This window comes from Protopterus annectens, chromosome 11.part0 (genome assembly GCF_019279795.1).
Source record: "Protopterus annectens isolate FY-2018-M chromosome 11.part0, PAN1.0, whole genome shotgun sequence".
Lineage (NCBI taxonomy): Eukaryota > Metazoa > Chordata > Ceratodontiformes > Protopteridae > Protopterus > Protopterus annectens.
In genome coordinates, this window is record NC_056745.1 from 25,144,243 (window position 1) to 25,162,528 (window position 18,286).

Consider the following 18,286-nt stretch of genomic DNA (forward strand, 5'->3'; position numbering starts at 1 on the left):
GCAGACTTTGACCAGGTTAAACATTTGTTCAGTGACTGTCAGTGTTTGGGACAGTGTGGTGTTAGACTACTCCTTGGCAGCTGTCTGTGGGTTATGGACTACGATTATTATCCAAGATTCAAATGGGTAACTTCCATCACCTGGAAAACAAAACAGAGAGGAGACACATGACAAAACAGGGATTTATTACTTAATACGACCTGTGCTACTATATTTCTTCCAAACATCAACTGACAATTCTACAAGCATTTATGTTTGAAACATAAATCAATGAATATAAAAGAAAAATACAGAAATCACTATTTTTTGCAGGTGGGAAGCCCCATACACTTCCACACCTCCTCCAAAATCCAAACGCCAAAATCACACTACATTGGAGAATGGACAAATTCACCATTCTTCACTGTTCCAAGATCTCACATAGACAAAAAGCTGGTACAGTTCAATCAAATGCATTTTGATCATCTGTACCAGCTTCTTTTGCCTTCAATATAAGGAAAATTTGATCAACTGCCTTATACCCAGTCAGAAATAATTATGCTTAACATCATTTGAATTGTATGCACTTTCCGACTGCACAATCATGAGGAATCCTACCATGCAGGATCATTGTTGTTAAATAAAGTCATAATGGAGAATTGTAAAATGGGAAGAATCTACATAAGGCATAGCTAGAGTACAAAAAAGCAGGTGACACCATCCCACATTCATAGATAAAGGAGTGCTTACAGATGATTGAAATACACCCTACATTGATAAATTACATTATAGTGACCATAAAACAGTGGCAAACCACTTTGCAGCTAAGCCATGATAAAGGACAAATGTATACTATGGGCAAATAATCAAAGGGGGCATTCCAAAGTGTCACCTCTGCTCTTTTGTCTTGCCTTTAACCCATTAAGCTGTTTGTTTAACAGATTAGGACATGGTTGCAATTTGGTTTCCAGAAAACAGCAAAGTGTAAAGATTTCTCATCTTCTTTTTGTGGATGGTTTAAAACTGTATAGTTCATCAGATGAGGAGCAGAAAGCACAACTGAAAGTGGTCAACACTTTCTCAAAAGATATAAGAATGTCATTTGGTCTTGATAAATGTACAAAATCACAATTTAAAGCAGGAAAACTGCAGTACAAAGAAATATCAGTCTGGAATAGGAATGTGATATAAAGGAACTTGAGCAGAAGGGGCTATATAAATATTTGGGAATTGATGAATGATTGACAATAAAACATGAACAAATGTGAACAAAAGTTAGTAAGCAATAGTTTAGAAGACTAAAATTAATACTGAAAACAGCTCTGACATCTAGGAACAAAGTCCAAGCTATAAGCAATTATTTATTTATTTATTTATTTGAAATTTGTTGACTGGGATAATACAACTGAGCAGAAGTCTTTTTTTCAGCACAGGCCCAGAGAGAAACACTTCACAGTAAAACATAAATAGTAAGTGATTAAACAATACATTGGATGAAGTATATAGTATACAATTAAGCAATTTATCATAGTATACAGTTGCACAATTTGGCAAAATATGTAAGTTGCTACCCTATAGAGTTATGAATGAGTTTTAAGTCTGGAAAAGAAGAGCTGCATTAGGCAAATATAACAAATTTATACCCGTGAAAGTAAAGATAAATGCACCTCAGCAGACAGAGTAAAAGGTCTGATGTAAGTGGAATACAGTATTGTGTAGTGATGCTTAACTAGTAGGTGTTTAAGAGAAGAGAAGTAGGCGATCAACTTACAGTTTTGGAGTGATTGACTAGCTCCAAAAGATATCAGGTCAGTTGGACAGAAAAACAAGAAAAGTGCTCCTTTCTTACCAAATGATATATAAAAATCGATGTGTACCAAGAGTATATATTTCTCATTCTGAAGGAGGTATGGGCCTCCTTAAAACTAATTACATGCATAGATCTGCAATCATAGGACTGCATACATATCTGCTGACCTAACTGGATCCAGACATACTAAAAGCATTATATCATGAATAAAACAAATCTAAGGTGACTTCACTGCATATTTTAGCAGAAGCATATTGGTGTCAAGCACGTTGGAAACCGAACCAGAATTAGACAAAAATCAGGCAGCAAATGAATCTGCTAAAAAAATCAAAAGAAAGAATATAAGAGAAGGATCAGGTGAGAATGCAAGAAATGTGGAAAAGGCATACATATAATTGCAAGTGCAGAAAACTCTTAGAACAACCTCATGTCAACCAGGATCTGAAGAAGCAGTTGTGAATTTAAACAAAAAGATGAAAGGTTAATATATGTGGCACAGGATAGTGGACTACATACATGCCAAATAACAGATAAGTAGAAAAACCAATAAAAGACAAGAAAGAGGCTCAGACTCCTTGCTCCAGCAAAAAAGACGATGTTATTCCAGATGCAACACTAAAAATAGCGAGGCAAAGTTCTTAACGCAAAATTATTATTGTGGCGTTTTCGCCATGTACACTGACACAGCTTCTTCAGAGATAAAAACAAAACAAATCAAATTCACTCTAAGTCAGACTTTTAAATCTTTAAAAAGGAAGTGATGTCATGACCGTTGGTATTTATATTAATACATTTAAAACCCAAATCATTAAATGTCTAAAATCTAAACACATCTTTAATAATGATAAGAGCATCATTTAATAAACAATAAATATATGTTTATATGTATAAATGTAAATATATATTAAATATATACTAGATTATTATTATTTTTTAAAAATATTTGATCTTTGGTTTGCTTGTTTTTAATCTCTTGCGGTACTCGCTTCCCATTTACTGGGCATATATATTTACATTTATACATATAAACATATATTTATTGTTTATTAAATGATGCTCTTATCATTATTAAAGATGTGTTTAGATTTTAGACATTTAATGATTTGGGTTTTAAATGTATTAATATAAATACCAACGGTCATGACATCACTTCCTTTTTAAAGATTTAAAAGTCTGACTTAGAGTGAATTTGATTTGTTTTGTTTTTATCTCTGAAGAAGCTGTGTCAGTGTACATGGCGAAAACGCCACAATAATAATTTTGCGTTTAGAACTTTGCCTCGCTATTTTTAGTGTTGCATCTGGAATAACATCGTCTTTTTTGCTGGAGCAAGGAGTCTGAGCCTCTTTCTTGTCTTTTATTGGTTTTTCTACTTATCTGTTATTTGGCTCGTTTGTTTGAATGGCTACGGACGGACCTGTTAGCCCCAGCACGCCAAATTTGTCCCTACCAATGAGTACGGACAACTTACATCAAGATTACTATACAAAAGTAACTAACACACTTTCGGTATTGGCCGAGAAGTTAGACCAATTGAATGCCAAGTTTGAGGCATTCGAAAGGAATGGTGTCAACCGCACAGCAGCTGTTGCTGCTGACGAGGAGCCGGGAACTTCAAGTACTGTTTTTCTGACTTCCCCGGACTTCCAAATACCGGCAGGTCAACCCTCCAATGGTCAGAACCAAAATAATACAAGAGGCAATATCGCATCAAATGTTGCAATGAACCAAACAACCGGAGTGAATTTAGGAGCGAGTACATCATCTTGGAATGACCGTTCCAATAGTACAGCAGCACCAGCCGCAGTGAGGGGTCCAGCTCCTTTTATTCAGCCTCCACGGGTTATCCCAACGAGCAACTCCGGCAATAATGGTGCTTCTTGCAGCAATGTAAGTAATACAGCTAATTTCACTGAATGGATGAAGAGCACTGATGCGTTTCTGTTCTCTGAACAGAATTCTTTTCCTGATACTGTAAGAAATAATGATGTAGTAAATACGACATTATCTGACAAACTGAAACATTTTGATAATAATGTTTTAAAACTTAAGAAACTGCAACTGGAGACTATTTATTTTAGACAGTGTATAAACGAAGGCTTAATACCGAAGGGGTTACGGAATACGTTTTCCCCATCTGGCCTTCTGAACAATGCACTGTTCTATGCTGAATTAAAAGAACTTTTTTCAAACACAAGGAGTTCATTTACTTGAACTCATTATCAAGCACTATGACATTCAGATTAACCAACTTTTGCTTGAAACTGAACTTCTTGATAGAGAATTAAAAACAGACCTGGACTTCCCTATGTTCAAAATTGATTATGATAGAACTTTGACTAGTATTGATGCACTTCTTAACAAGCTGAAATTGAACAAAAGTAAAAAATTAATAAGAGACAGACAAGCATACAAAAATGGTTCTGCTTATCCCAAGCTCCAATTCTTGGATAACAAGAAACCATATTTTGGTGATGGGGTGGGACAGCTTGATAGCATCACACAGTCATCACATGTTAATACTGTTCCTTTTGAAGATGATCTTCACAATGATGAAGGACCAGGTCCTAGGCGTAGTAATAGAATAAAGGGTCTCAACGCCAATAACAACTCTGGCCCTAAGACCAACTCTAAGCAGAGCCAGCATGTCAATAACAATTTTTTAGAACAGCGTTACCCTCGCCAACGGAACAACAGGAGACAGAATTGGAAATAACTCATACAAGTCTTTTGGATCTAACCTTGGAAGGAGCTCCAAAAATTAATATGGGTCCTTTAATACAAAATGGTCCCAAAATTGTTAGTAATCAAAATGGTGACTTTAAAATTTATAATTTTATGGACATTTCTTTCTCTGATGAGCTTATTGAACTTTTGGCTCATGGGTACACTTTTGTCCCGAGTAAGATCGGTGACATTACGAAAGAAATCATTAATCTTAAATGTTTTGTGAGAAAACTAAATTTGAAACTGTTTTTCAACAATGAATGTACCCTACCATGCACTTCAATGCTAAAATTACCCAGTGTTTTCAACCCACCCCTTCATCCTTCTTTAGCCCTTTTTGAACACGTGTGTGAAGTAGATCTAAGACACATGTTCAATGTTAATTCCTGTAGGAGGCCCATTCGGCAGTTTAATACTTCCAAAGAGCAATTTGAATTACTTAACAACCTTCGTCAAGTTCCAGTACGATTTATAAAACCTGATAAAGGGGGTGGGTTTGTTATATTTGATAATGAAGCGTATAATGAGAAGATGTCTTCTGTTTTGGACTCACCAGCTTATTCTGAAGCTTCTATCAATGAAATACATAGTGCACATAACTGGATGAGAGGTTATTTTCGAGATTTATTTCTCGAAAATAAGATAGACCTAGAAACCTATAACTACATAGATATAACATTACCAAAGCTTCCTGTTATGTTTGGCATTCCTAAGGTCCATAAAGACTTGTCTAACCCACCTATGAGGGCTTTAATTGACGGAAGGTCCTCCATGACATATCCAAGTGCTAAACTCGTGGATAAACTTCTGTCTAAATATGTGCAGAGTCTTCCTGGTGTTTGTAAAGACTCATGGTCGTTTTTAGAACGAATTAATAGTCTACCTTTCAACAGTGATGATAATTTTCTCACTGTTGATGTAGTGGACTTATATACTTCAATACCTCACCAGGAAGCACTAGAGTGGACTGCACTTCTACTTGAAGAACTAGGTGCCCCAAGGTTAGAAATAGATCTTGTGACAGAATTATTGGATATTGTTCTGTCGTCCAACTACTTTATCTTTGATAAGAAATACTTCCTCCAAAAACAGGGAGTTGCCATGGGGTCCCCTTGTGGGGCTTCCGTGGCAAATTTCTTTATGGGATACTGGGAGAAGCATTCGCTTTTTGCGTCTACTACCTTAATGGCACCAGTACAATTCTACACGAGATACTTGGATGATATATTCTTGCTTTTTAGGGGTGACCTCCCTGAAGCTGATGCCTTTGTTAATTCTATTAACAAAACTACGGAATTTTTAAAATTCACTTATAAATTCTCTACATTGGAGATTGACTATCTGGACATCAAATTGACTAAGGATGTTCAGATTCATACTTACATCTCAAATATTTACAGAAAGCCAACGTACTGCAATTCATTTTTGCATTTCACGAGCCATCACCCCTTTAAACAAAAAAGAGCTATAATTAAGGGCCAGTTAGTGAGAGCGGCAAAGATGTGCAGTACTTTGGATGACTTTCACAAAGAATGTGATTTTTTATCAGAGATGTTCTCAAATAGGGGTTATCCTACCTACTTGATTCGCGAACTTATTTTAGAAGTGAACACAAAGAGAAACAATGACTTTTTTAAGGCCATTTTAAGTACGAATAATCATGTAATGTCCCCTTCTCTTTGTTTGAATAACTCTAATGACACCATCAACACAAATTCCATACTGGATGAAACACCAGCTCAGATAACTTCTTTTGATCCATCTGTGAGCTATATTACGACATTTAGTCTAGATTCGAAAGCAATCATGACTATCATACGTAAGAATTGGGATTTTATTTCAAACAATTCTACACTCACTGACAAATTTGGCTTATTTCCTAGATTTGTGTTCAAAAGAAATAATAACTTAAAGGAGTTATTACAAAGGGTTTCTTTTAAAACATCTTTTAATAGGAAAGTGGGTATGTACCCCTGTGGCTTCTGTAATAGATGCCATAAAGTTAGATCAGGACAGACGTTTACTATACGTAATAAAAAATATACAATCAGAGCTCCATTAAACTGTGAAAGTAAATCTATTGTTTATGTGGCCTTATGCGATTGCTGTCCGTCTTTCTACATCGGTAAGACCGATCGTAGATTACGCGATCGCATGTATGAACATCTTTATGCGATCAAGAACAAAAATGACAGCAACGCCCTTGCTAGGCACATTATTAACCAACCAGGCCACAGTTTTTCATTCATGGCAATAGACCAAATACAAGGTAACATTAGGGGGGGCCCTATTCCATTACTCCTAGAACTATGTGAGCTCGAATGGCAACTTAGAACAGATGCATTTAACTATCCAGCGTTAAATGAAAATTGTAATATTTCCACAGTATTGAAACTGAGAAGTTACTTAAGATAGCCATACTATGTTTTCATCTTGGGAGCCCACTAACTTACTTTGTATCTATATAGCAAACCCCATTTACAGGTTCTTTTATATCCTTGTAAATTTTGCATAAAGTCTACTTTATGCATTTATATAGTTCCCAGTTGCACTTTATTCCATCAGAATGTTGCTTATTTTCTTACTAGATTATTATTATTTTTTTAAAAATATTTGATCTTTGGTTTGCTTGTTTTTAATCTCTTGCGGTACTCACTTCCCATTTACTGGGCATATATATTTACATTTATACATATAAACATATATTTATTGTTTATTAAATGATGCTCTTATCATTATTAAAGATGTGTTTAGATTTTAGACATTTAATGATTTGGGTTTTAAATGTATTAATATAAATACCAACGGTCATGACATCACTTCCTTTTTAAAGATTTAAAAGTCTGACTTAGAGTGAATTTGATTTGTTTTGTTTTTATCTCTGAAGAAGCTGTGTCAGTGTACATGGCGAAAACGCCACAATAATAATTTTGCGTTAAGAACTTTGCCTCGCTATTTTTAGTGTTGCATCTGGAATAACATCGTCTTTTTTGCTGGAGCAAGGAGTCTGAGCCTCTTTCTTGTCTTTTATTGGACTACATACATGTTGGTTTACAAAATCCACTGAACATGTGGGAGAAACAGAGAAATGCAGGTTCTGTAAAACAGTACTGAAAACAGTTTCACATCTTGTTGCTGGGTGAGACATACTAATGGCAGAAGGCCTGTATACCGAAAGGCACAATATTGTGGCAAGACTGCTGCAATGGGGATTGTGCAAACATTATAATATTGAAGTAGCTGAGAAGAATTGGAAATGTGAGTCACAAAGCATTATAAAGACTGATGAATTTATATCATATGGGATCATCCATTATCAAAAGTTCAAAAAATAAATGCAAGAAAACCAGATATAGCAGTCCATGAAAAGAAGACAGAAGTAGCATTAATCTTTGAAATTGCTATACCCAGTGATTACAGTGTATTATATACAGAGAAACAAAGTCATAAAATACCAGGATTTCCAGGCAGAAATGAGAGCATTGTGGAAAAAGGATGCTCAGACAGTTCCAACAGTAGTAGGAGCAATGGATTTTATAAAAATGAATTTACAGTCGTATTTAGATATAGGTTCATAGGTAGGTGCTAGGCTATCGGCCCTGGGGCCTATACACGCCCAGCTAAAAAGGTACCCTGGCTTTTGCCACCCAAGAAAATTATTTTCCTGTGCCACTGTCGAGCAGAGCCACAGATGTGATCCCCGGGGTGAATTTCCTATTTCCCATCCAATCATCAAGATTTTTCTTGAAGAGTACTAATGAGGAGCTTTGTTTGATATAGATAGGTAGTTTATTCCAGAGTATGGGAAGTCTCTGGGACAGGAATCTATCCCTCTGGCATGTTCTGTTTATTTTGGTGACAAGGTTTAGGTCCCTAGAGCTTGTAGCTCGGAGGGATTGGGATTTCTTTAAGTGAAGCATGTTCAACAGCTCTAGGTTTGACATAGCTTTGTATGTTAGACAGAGATCACCTCTGAGTAGGCGATATGCGACAGAGTAAAGCTGGAGTTTTTTGAGACGGACTGCGTAGGGCATCTATTTGAGGCCGGTAATCCTCTTTGTAAGGTATTTCTGCGGCATTTCAAGTTGTTGTAGATGTCTTGTGAGGTACATACCAAAAGGGGCGTTGTACTCTATAATGGGTCTAATGAGTGATGAGTAGAGGGGAACAATGACCTCTTTTTTTCTGGATGAGAAACCTTTTGTGATGAGGTGTGCCACATAGAAGGATTTCCTGACTACTGTGGCGATGTGATTATCAAAGGAGAGACTACTGTCCATCTGTGTCCCAAAGTCTCTTATCACACTTTCGGTGTTAAGTATACTACCACCTATGTTGTAGTTCATGGGTACATAGTTTTTACCAAAGGGGATGACAATGCACTTTTTGGCATTGAGCTTGAGGCCATGGCTTTGACACCAGGCATCTGTCTCAGTGAGGCCCTTTTGTCGGATGTCCACATCGTTAGGAGATTAGATTATGGCTCCTAGTTTGCAGTCATCTGTGAACTTCGTTAGCCAAAGACCTTCTGTGTTAGCCTGTACGTCAGAGAAGTAGATACCAAACAGGAGAGGACCCAGGACTGAACCCTGTGGTACTCCACTTGTCACTGGTCTGAAGTCGGATTTGGAGTCTGCTACTTTGACAGTGTGGGTTCTGTCAGTGAGCCAGTTGTCAACCCATCTTGTAACATAGGAATTTATACCTAATTTAGTCAGTTTATCTATAATTCAAGAGTGGGGGATGGTGTCAAAAGCCTTGGCAAGATCTAGATAGGCTGTGTGAACCACCTTACCCTTGTCTATGGCTTTGGTGACTGCTTCAAAGAAGCCTGTCAGGTTTAGGAGACATGATCTGCCTTTTACACACCTGAACTGGGTGGGATCCAGAGTTTGGAGATTACCAATGTCTTTGTTTATAAGTTCCACGATGATACATTCCATGGCCTTGCAGACCAGGCTCGTCAGGCTAATGGGGCGGTAGTTCCCGGTGTCCGTGGTGGCTCCCCCCTTGTGGAGTGGGATAACTGTTGCTGTGCACCATTCAGCAGGCACAAAGCCTGAGGTGAGGCTATGATTGAACATGGTACTTAGGTGGGGGTGCCAGTTCATTCTGTAGTTCATGTAGAACTCAGCCTGGGATGTTGTCTGTTCCCATGGATGCTGTGTTCTTGGCTTTGGAGAGTGTGGTTTTTACCTGTGCAGCCGTGATTACAGGAACTTTGCATTCTTCCAGTATAGAGATGGGCTCTTTAGGGGGTGAGAGGGGGGGTAAAGTTAGCACTTTAGGGGGTGAGAGGGGGGGTAAAGTTAGCACTGAACCTATCTGCCAGGATGTTGGCAATATCAGTTGGGTCTGTATATTTAGTGCCATTGTGCTGTAACTCAGAGCAGATCTGAGTGTTGCCATTGAGATTCTTGACATAGCTATAGAATGTTTTGTGGTTGTCTTTAGAATCAGTGGCAATTTTGTTTTCGTAACTAGCTTTGGAGGATTTTATCAGGGATCGCAGCTTCTTACTGAGGCTGACCAGGGAGCTCCTCCACTTGTGGGATTTTGCTCTCTTTTGCAAGAGTTTCTTCCTTCTGTTGTACAGTTTGTTTATGCTACTGATACATGTTATTCTGTATGAAATCTAGACAAAGACAATTCTGGCCACATTGCGGGTGCTGCGAAGAACACTTTTGGCTAACATCAAAGACTGAAACAAAATTAATTCCATGCACTTAGTCATACTTTGACTTAGGAATGGGGTCAAAGGAATGTGGTCCATTCCCATCATGGTATTAGAAACTCAACAGACTTAGAGAAATTAAACCAAGAAAAGGATTTACACTAAATTTTTGTAACAAATGTGAGAGTCATGAGCATGCTAGATGCTGGGATGGCACATTTGGGATGCATCCCCTCACATCACACATTGACAGTTCTGTTCTGTTCTCCCATGGTCCAGATGGGGCCCTTATAGCAACATGGGTGCAATCTCTCACACTAAGCAGTGCATGGCACTGGGTCTGTCCTCTGGTGACACTGGGAAATGGGATAGGTCATCCAACTGGGCCAAGAATCTAGTTCAGAACTGCTGCAGTGCCCTTAAGGCAGAAGCCTGTGAGACCCCTAACCTTCCCCAAGTCTGTTTTTGAAAGATTCCCATGGCAAGTACAGTGGCAGCTATACATACTTTGATATCCCTAGGTATAGAAAGGCCATGCATTCCTCTAGTTCCTGCTTGTGGGCTCTACAAGCTCGCCAAAGTCCTTATTATACTGCTGTCCACTCTAAACCTACCAGCAGTTCCTGTGCAGCACATTTAATGTGAGCTATTCATTGCCAGTACCTTCTTCTGCTAGGCTGACAAGTGACTCTGCTGATCGTGTTTCAGTGTGATCGAAACAAGCAGCTTAAAATGGGAAACAGACAGCTTTGCTGTAAAACTGAGTATTTCCAAGGACTGCAAAGTAGATAGAAAAGGTGTGGATTTGCTTTTAATAACCCACCTGAAAACAGCTGAGATATGTAGTACAAGATGACTATAAATCACAAAAGGTGGAAAGAGGGACTCAGTTACATAAGAATGTCACAGATTTTTAATACACTTCTCATTTGCATCTCATTATCCCCTTATTAGCATAAGACTTTGTGAATCATCTTCTAAGTGCTTCACTTTGGCACAACTCGTGTCTCTGACTCAAACCTTAACATCATTCGAGTGTGACTGGAACACATATCAGCAGCATTTCAGTATAAGGACTTAGAATACTGCCATAAGTTTTATCACATTGGATGTTTGGTCGGCAAAACCCAAGTCAAAAAATTCCTTTATACAGCAGATATGACTAATGTCATTCTATTGGCAGTTACTGTCTTCCAGGCTTTTTAGGAACCACAAAAATAAACTAAACTTTGTATTCCAGAACTCCAAATAATATTTAGGCTAGAAATGACATATTACATATAAACATATATCTCAGCAGTCCCTGACTTTGTCTCAGATTTTTGCTATGTCCCTAATAAAAATGTTTGATTCTCTGGTAAATTACTAAAGATTACAGTCAGTCGATAATATTAGTCATAAAAGTTTATTTCTTCTTATTGTCAGAAAATGCATGTTGATGCAAAATAGTTTACATTGCGTAGATCTGTACCACTGCTACTAAAGACAGTGTCAAATTCTGTAATACTGGTGTTATGCCATATTAAATTGAAATTCATTTTAATTGTTTGCCTTGAGATACATTGTTTTCCTCAAAGCTTCAGTCTTCATCCCACTTAATAAAATGATATTAGATAAAATGTTTTGAATTGGTTTAATAATTGAGTGAAACGTCTGAATTTTTTATAGGTAAGTTATGATTGTGAACATGTTGTGGTACATTTTATGTATTCAGTAAATTCCTTAACACAGTGCTTCATGGTCCTCCAACATGACATGCAGCACTGCTAAGGGATGGGCCCACAGCAGTGCAGAAACCATGCAGAATGCTAATGAGTCTTTCTAGGGGGACAGGGATATGCTATATACTTATGTGCTCTCTCCCCAAAGCTGCCCCCAGGAAGGCATCTACAGGGCTGACCAATTCAAGAAAGTAGCCATCCCAACCATGTCACTGTAGCAAACATTGCCAAGAAGCCATGTTCAACTGTGAACACAACCATGGTGGATGTCAACTACCAGACACTAGGGCTTACTGTAAAAGTGTTATAATAGCACCAGCATCAAAACGGGGATCCGGGGGGGAGGACCACAGAAGACCAGGGAGAATAATAAGTAAAAGTGCTCTACTGGCACCACCATTACTACAGGGACTGTGTGGAGGGTTGATACATGCTTTACAGTACTGTATCGGCACCACCCTTACTACAGGAACTGGGGGGGTGTAAGGATACATACTCTACAGTACTGTACTGGCACCACCATTACTACCAGGACCTGGGGTGGAGGGATACATGCTCTACAGTACTGTATTGGCACTACCCTTACTACAGGGGCTTTAGGTTGGGGGGGATACATACTGTACAGTACTGTACTGCCACCACCATTGCTACAGGAAGTGGGGGTGTGGGAGGTACACGCTCTGCAGTCCTGTACTGGCATCACCATTAGTACAGGGACTGGGAGTTGGGTGGATACATGCTCTACAGTACTGTAGTGGCACCAACATTACTACAGGGACTGCAGGGATACATGCTGTACAGTACTGAACTGGCACCACCATTACTACAAGGACTGGAGGGGTGGGGGGATACATGCTCTACAGTGTTGCACCAGCACCAGCATTACTAAGGGATGGGGGGATACACTGAAAACCAGGAAACAGTGCACTAAGGCAGAGAACAGCATAAGAGGAATGGGGTGGGAACACTAGATACATTCTTAATTGCCATAATGGCACCAATGTTACTACTGGGATCAGGTGTGGGGGGACCAGTGGACAGCAGAGATGAAGCTCTAAACTGCTATAATGACACCAACATTACTAAGGGAATGAGGGGGTAGGAGGATACACCAGATGCCAGAAAATACTACTTAAAGTGCCCTAAGGCACATTACATTACTATGGGGATCAGAATTGGGGATTAAACCATGAGACAGCAGGGCTTACACTTAAGTGCTGTAATGGCATCAACATTAGTATGGAGATCAGGGATGGATAGATCCACTAAAGCACCAGGTGACTCTTTAAAGTGCTGTAATGGTACTAAAGTATTATGGGGTGATGACACGAGGGTAGGGATGGGTACAGGAACTGAATAGCATGCGTGCGTGTGTGTGTGTGTGTGTGTGTGAGTATGTGTTCATATGTGACTTGTGCATGATTGAGAGTGACTGAAAAGGGGATCCATTACCTACATGAGCAGTAAGGTACTACTGTGACATACAGGTCAGCCATGATCTGAACATTGTCGTAGCTCCTGCAATTCAGGAAACATGCAGATTAGCCAGTAATAAGGTCTACCTCATCACGATCATCATGTTCCTGAATTGTGTTTGGGCATATCACACTGAAAGGGCCTTTCTAGTGCAAGCCATACGGCTCATGCTAGGGCCTTAAATGAATCTCAGGGATCATCTTCAAAAAGATACAATTTCTATTCAGTACCTCCTACAACCATGCTAGTCATGTTTTGTGAGTCAGTGGTACAAAAAGCAGAGTAAACCTTGAAGGGATAGTAAACCTCTTTATTCTGTTAATCTGTTTGAGGCAAAGGAATGAGCAATGAAGATACAATTTAAATACAACCTTTAGACCTTTTATAAAGAGAAGAGTTCACAGGAAGAAATTCAGAATTAAAATTATTTGTTTTAGGAACGTAAACTATAATCCTACAAGATTCTGTTAAATGTTTTTTATATATTATAAATAAACAAAAGTAAAGGTTTTTATTGATCTTACCTGAGCTGCAAGTAAAACAGTTCTTCTTACATTATCTGCACAGTAACAAATGTGTATAAATCCTGTCTGGTTAAATTGGACAGGTCCTCAAAGCATAACTGCAATCCTACTAGCTCAAAATGCCAAAACTATTATAACCAGAGTTCAATATAGACAGTGATGGAAAACAAAGATCGATAATGGACAGGATGTTAGTCCATCACAGAATGCACAGAAAGATAAAATACGTGCATACGTATACATGCACATAACACACATACATAAACAAAAGCACATGTAAGCATATATCCAGATATGCATATTTACACACAGATAAATACGGAGATATGCATACATACATGCACACTGATATACTTTGATATACAGAGAGAAAGATACACACACAAACACGCACACACACACACGCATGCACACATATACACACACGCATGCACACATATACACACACATGCACGCACATTCACACACACACATGCAAACACACACACACACACACACACACACACACACACACACACACACACACACACACACACACACACACACACACACACACACACACACACACACACACACCCACGCACCCACACACCCACACACACACACACACACACACACACACACACACACACACACACACACACACACACACACACACACACACTCTATCCACATTTGAATTTTTGTTTATCTATTTGTACTAAGTATTTTTCTCTGTTCCTGACTTAAGAAATCTTTGTTTTTCTCCCATTTTAGAACCAGGATACTGGCATGATGTGGACTGCTACAAGCGCAGACCTTTTGTCTGTGAAAGTAAACCAGGAAAAAGTCACTCAAGATAATGTGCATCGGTCTCTGCTTTGTATCACTTGCTTGATTCATTATTATTAACGTTGGGGTAGCTGACTCACTGGAGCTTAGAGGATCTGATCCATTTTGCTGTAAATGATATTTCTCACATTGTTATTAAAGAAGGACTGGTGTGTACTTAACTTGGAAGTGCAAAGTTTGTTATTAGTTTGTTGTCTGTCTTAAACAGTAAGAAATTGATTCAAGGAATTTATGAATCAAAAACAAACCAGCTTGCTCTTAAAAGTGATGATGGTTATAATTTTTATTAACAGTCTCTTTTTCTGTCTCAGAAGAAAGGATTTCTTATGAGGTCACCGATTTTGCTGATTGTTTGCTTTGTTTTGCACATTCTGACGAGGTTATGTGCTAGATATTTTCATTATTCTGTAATAAAGAGTGACCGATACGTAACAAAACATTACAAAATACTTTGAAGCTGATTGGAAATAATAAAATATGTTATTGTGCAAACAAAATTGTGTCATTTACAGTCTTCTCTGCATACTTGAATATGTTTTATTGTATTTTATTTATGGTTGTATGCATGCATGTGTGTATATGTGTATTTATTTATATCCATTTGTTAACTGGAATGGTTGGGCTAGGTTGTTATCCCCATTTCAGCACAATACCGTGGTGAAAACCCTATGAAGTAATACAGTTTACAGCCAAATATATCACAGGTAAAACATTGTTGTGTTATTGATAATACTATGCACATGAATTATATAGAAGCTGTGTACAATAAGCTTGCTAATGGTTGGAGGGCTATATGTGACCCTATGGGTCAGTGTGTGCCCGCCATAAAGCCCAACAGCCCTGTGTCAATAAGCTACTGGCTGGCTGGTGTCTATTTGCCCAGCCTGGGTTACCTGGGATAGCTCTGTTGAGTGAAAGCTGGATGTAAAACCAACCAACCTGCCAAACATGAACTGAGAATTGCTACGCCTAATGTAGGTTCACTGATGAGACACAGCTTGGAAGTGGATGACATGATGATACAGAGGAGGCTGGACATCCTATGTATACAAGAGACAAGGTGGAAGGGCAGTGCAGCAAAGCTACTTGACTTGGGATCCAGACTCTACTATTCTGGAGAGGGGAAAGGCTAGAAATGGTGTAGGAATTGCGGTGAGAGAGAGGCTTCAGAAGGCAGTGAGGGATACCCTCAGAATTAATGACAGATTCATGGCAGTCAGACTCTGGTGTAATGATAGAACAGTACTCATAATCTCAGCCTATGCCCCATAGCAGGGTGATAGTGAGGAAAAGAGTGCATTCAGACAGCAGTTGCAGGACCTACTAGATAAAGCAGGACAACATGAATTGGTGTTGATAATGGGTGACTTAAATGCACATATTGGGGCAGACAAAACAGGACATTAGGACTGCCTGGGTCCACATGGGTGGGGCAACAGGAATAATGAAGGAGAGGCCATTCTAGACTTCTGTCTGGCAAACGGTTTGATACTAGCCAACGCATGGTTCAGAAAGAGAGACAGGCACAAGATCACATACAAGGTAATGAAAAGGCACTGGGGGAGAATCCATGATTGTAAAATGATGCTGGGTGAGAGTGGGGAGAAATGGCTCCTGAGGGTACTAATAGCAGTGTGGAGAGAAAGGTGTATCCTAGATGACTGGTGAATAAGCATATTTGTCCCAGTGTACAAAAACAAAGATGATATCCCCAACTGTGGGCAGTACAGAGGCATCAAATTCCTATCACATTGCATGAAAGTTCTGGAGAGGATGATAGATAAACAGATATGCAAAGCAGTAGAACGTAATATGGGAGATGAGCAGTTTGGATTCAGATCAGGATGCAGCACAATTGACCCAATGTTTGCATTGAGACAGACACTTGAGAAGAAGCTAGAAATGAGGAGAGATCCAAATGGGCATTCCTAGACTTGGAGAAAGCATATGACAAGGTCCTAAGAAAGTTGATCTAGGCAGTACTGCTGTGGTTTGAAGTCCCATAAATATTGGTAGAATTAGTGCAGGCTATGTACAAGGACCCAATGACTCAAGTACAAACAGTGTTTGGCCTCACAGAGGGATTCCCAATGGGATTGGGTGTAGACCAACGTTCAGCTCTGAGCCCACTGCTGTTCATACTGGTGACAAACTACATTAGCAAACATGTCAGAGGGGACACATCGACAAAGTTACTGCATGCAGATGATGTTGCATTACAGGCAGACCCTGCAAAGGGTAGGGGAATGGAATGCAAAACTGAAGGCACATTAGATGAAACTGAGCACAGATAAGACAGTTGTAATGGAAGCAAATGGGGAAAATCAGATGAAGATGAGAACTGAGACCAAAGGAAAAATAGTAGAATAGGTTAACTGTTTCAAGTATCTGGGAGGACTGGTTGAGGAGAAAGGAAGTTTGAATGAGGAGGCCAAAGGTAAAATCTGAGGGATTTCAGCCAACTGTGGGACCAGTACTACTGTATGGTACAGAAACCTGGGCAGTAAAGTCAGAACAGTTGAAGAAGTCAGAGGTGATGGAAATGAAGTGTCTGAGAAGGGTGGTTGGATGCACACTGTGGAACAGATGAAGAAATGAGGACATAAGAGCAGAAGCCAAAGTAGATCCAATTTGCAGAAAAGATCACTGAGAACAGATTATGGTGGTTCAGACGTGCAGAAAAGCAGATGACAATCTGGTGAAAAGATTTGGGACAGACAAGAAGAAGGTAAGAGGAAGCGAGAACATCCAGCAAAGAGGTGGATGGATTGTGTGAAAGAAGATCTGTGACAGTCAGGCATGAGTGCTGAAGAAGGCAGGAGTTTGGCACTGACTCAAGAGAGTTGGCAACAGTTAACATGATACCCTGACTCGTGTAGAAAAAAATTGGGGAAAAGGGGGCTGATGATTATGAATGACCATTACAGAAGCGTGGCAGAAAGCCGTCAAACCCTTAATTATAACTTTGCCTCTTTTCTTTTCTTTTTATCCTTAAGAAGGAAAAGAAAAAAGTCTAAAGGAAATATTTAGCAGCTTTTCTTTAACCTTCTGTGATGGCTGCTGCCTGTGTGGCAGTGGCAAATGCTTTCAAATGTATAAAACACTCAGTACTACAGCTTTTGTAGCATATGGCAGCAGATAAATCTTCATGCACTACAAAGAATTACAACTGGATCTCTCTGATCATCACCTGAGTTGTTATGTAATCCCAGTGCAGATGGCAATCACCTTCGGAGCTTTGCTCTTGATTTCTTGACATCCATACCTCAAATCCAGTACAGCCTAGTTCTATTTGAAGATCCAGTCATAATCCTCTTTGTTGATCTTAGGATGGGAATGGAGAGTTAAATGTTGAGTGACTTGGATTTAGGGAATAAAGGAAGAGGAGGAAGATGGTGACAGAGATTAGTGGGAAGAGTTAGAGAAAATAAGGATGAGTAGGAAGATGCATGAGGAAGACACGTAATAACTGAGAGACTCTGGTTGCTTGAAAAATTAAAACAGGTTATTTTTGATAGCTCTGTAATAGTTAAGTTGTTATGCT

At 39.1% G+C, this 18,286-nt stretch overlaps 1 protein-coding gene across 1 annotated transcript in view; it reads left to right on the forward strand.

Moving 5' to 3' along the window:
- The window catches only part of LOC122815984 (proteoglycan 3-like), a 124,356-nt gene extending 109,123 nt beyond the window's left edge, over window positions 1-15,233 (forward strand). The window contains exon 6 of the mRNA XM_044088867.1: window positions 14,668-15,233. Coding sequence (XP_043944802.1) covers window positions 14,668-14,753 — 86 coding nt within the window. The 3' untranslated portion in view covers window positions 14,754-15,233. The remainder of the gene's footprint in view (window positions 1-14,667) is intronic.
- Window positions 15,234-18,286: the final 3,053 nt, after the last annotated feature.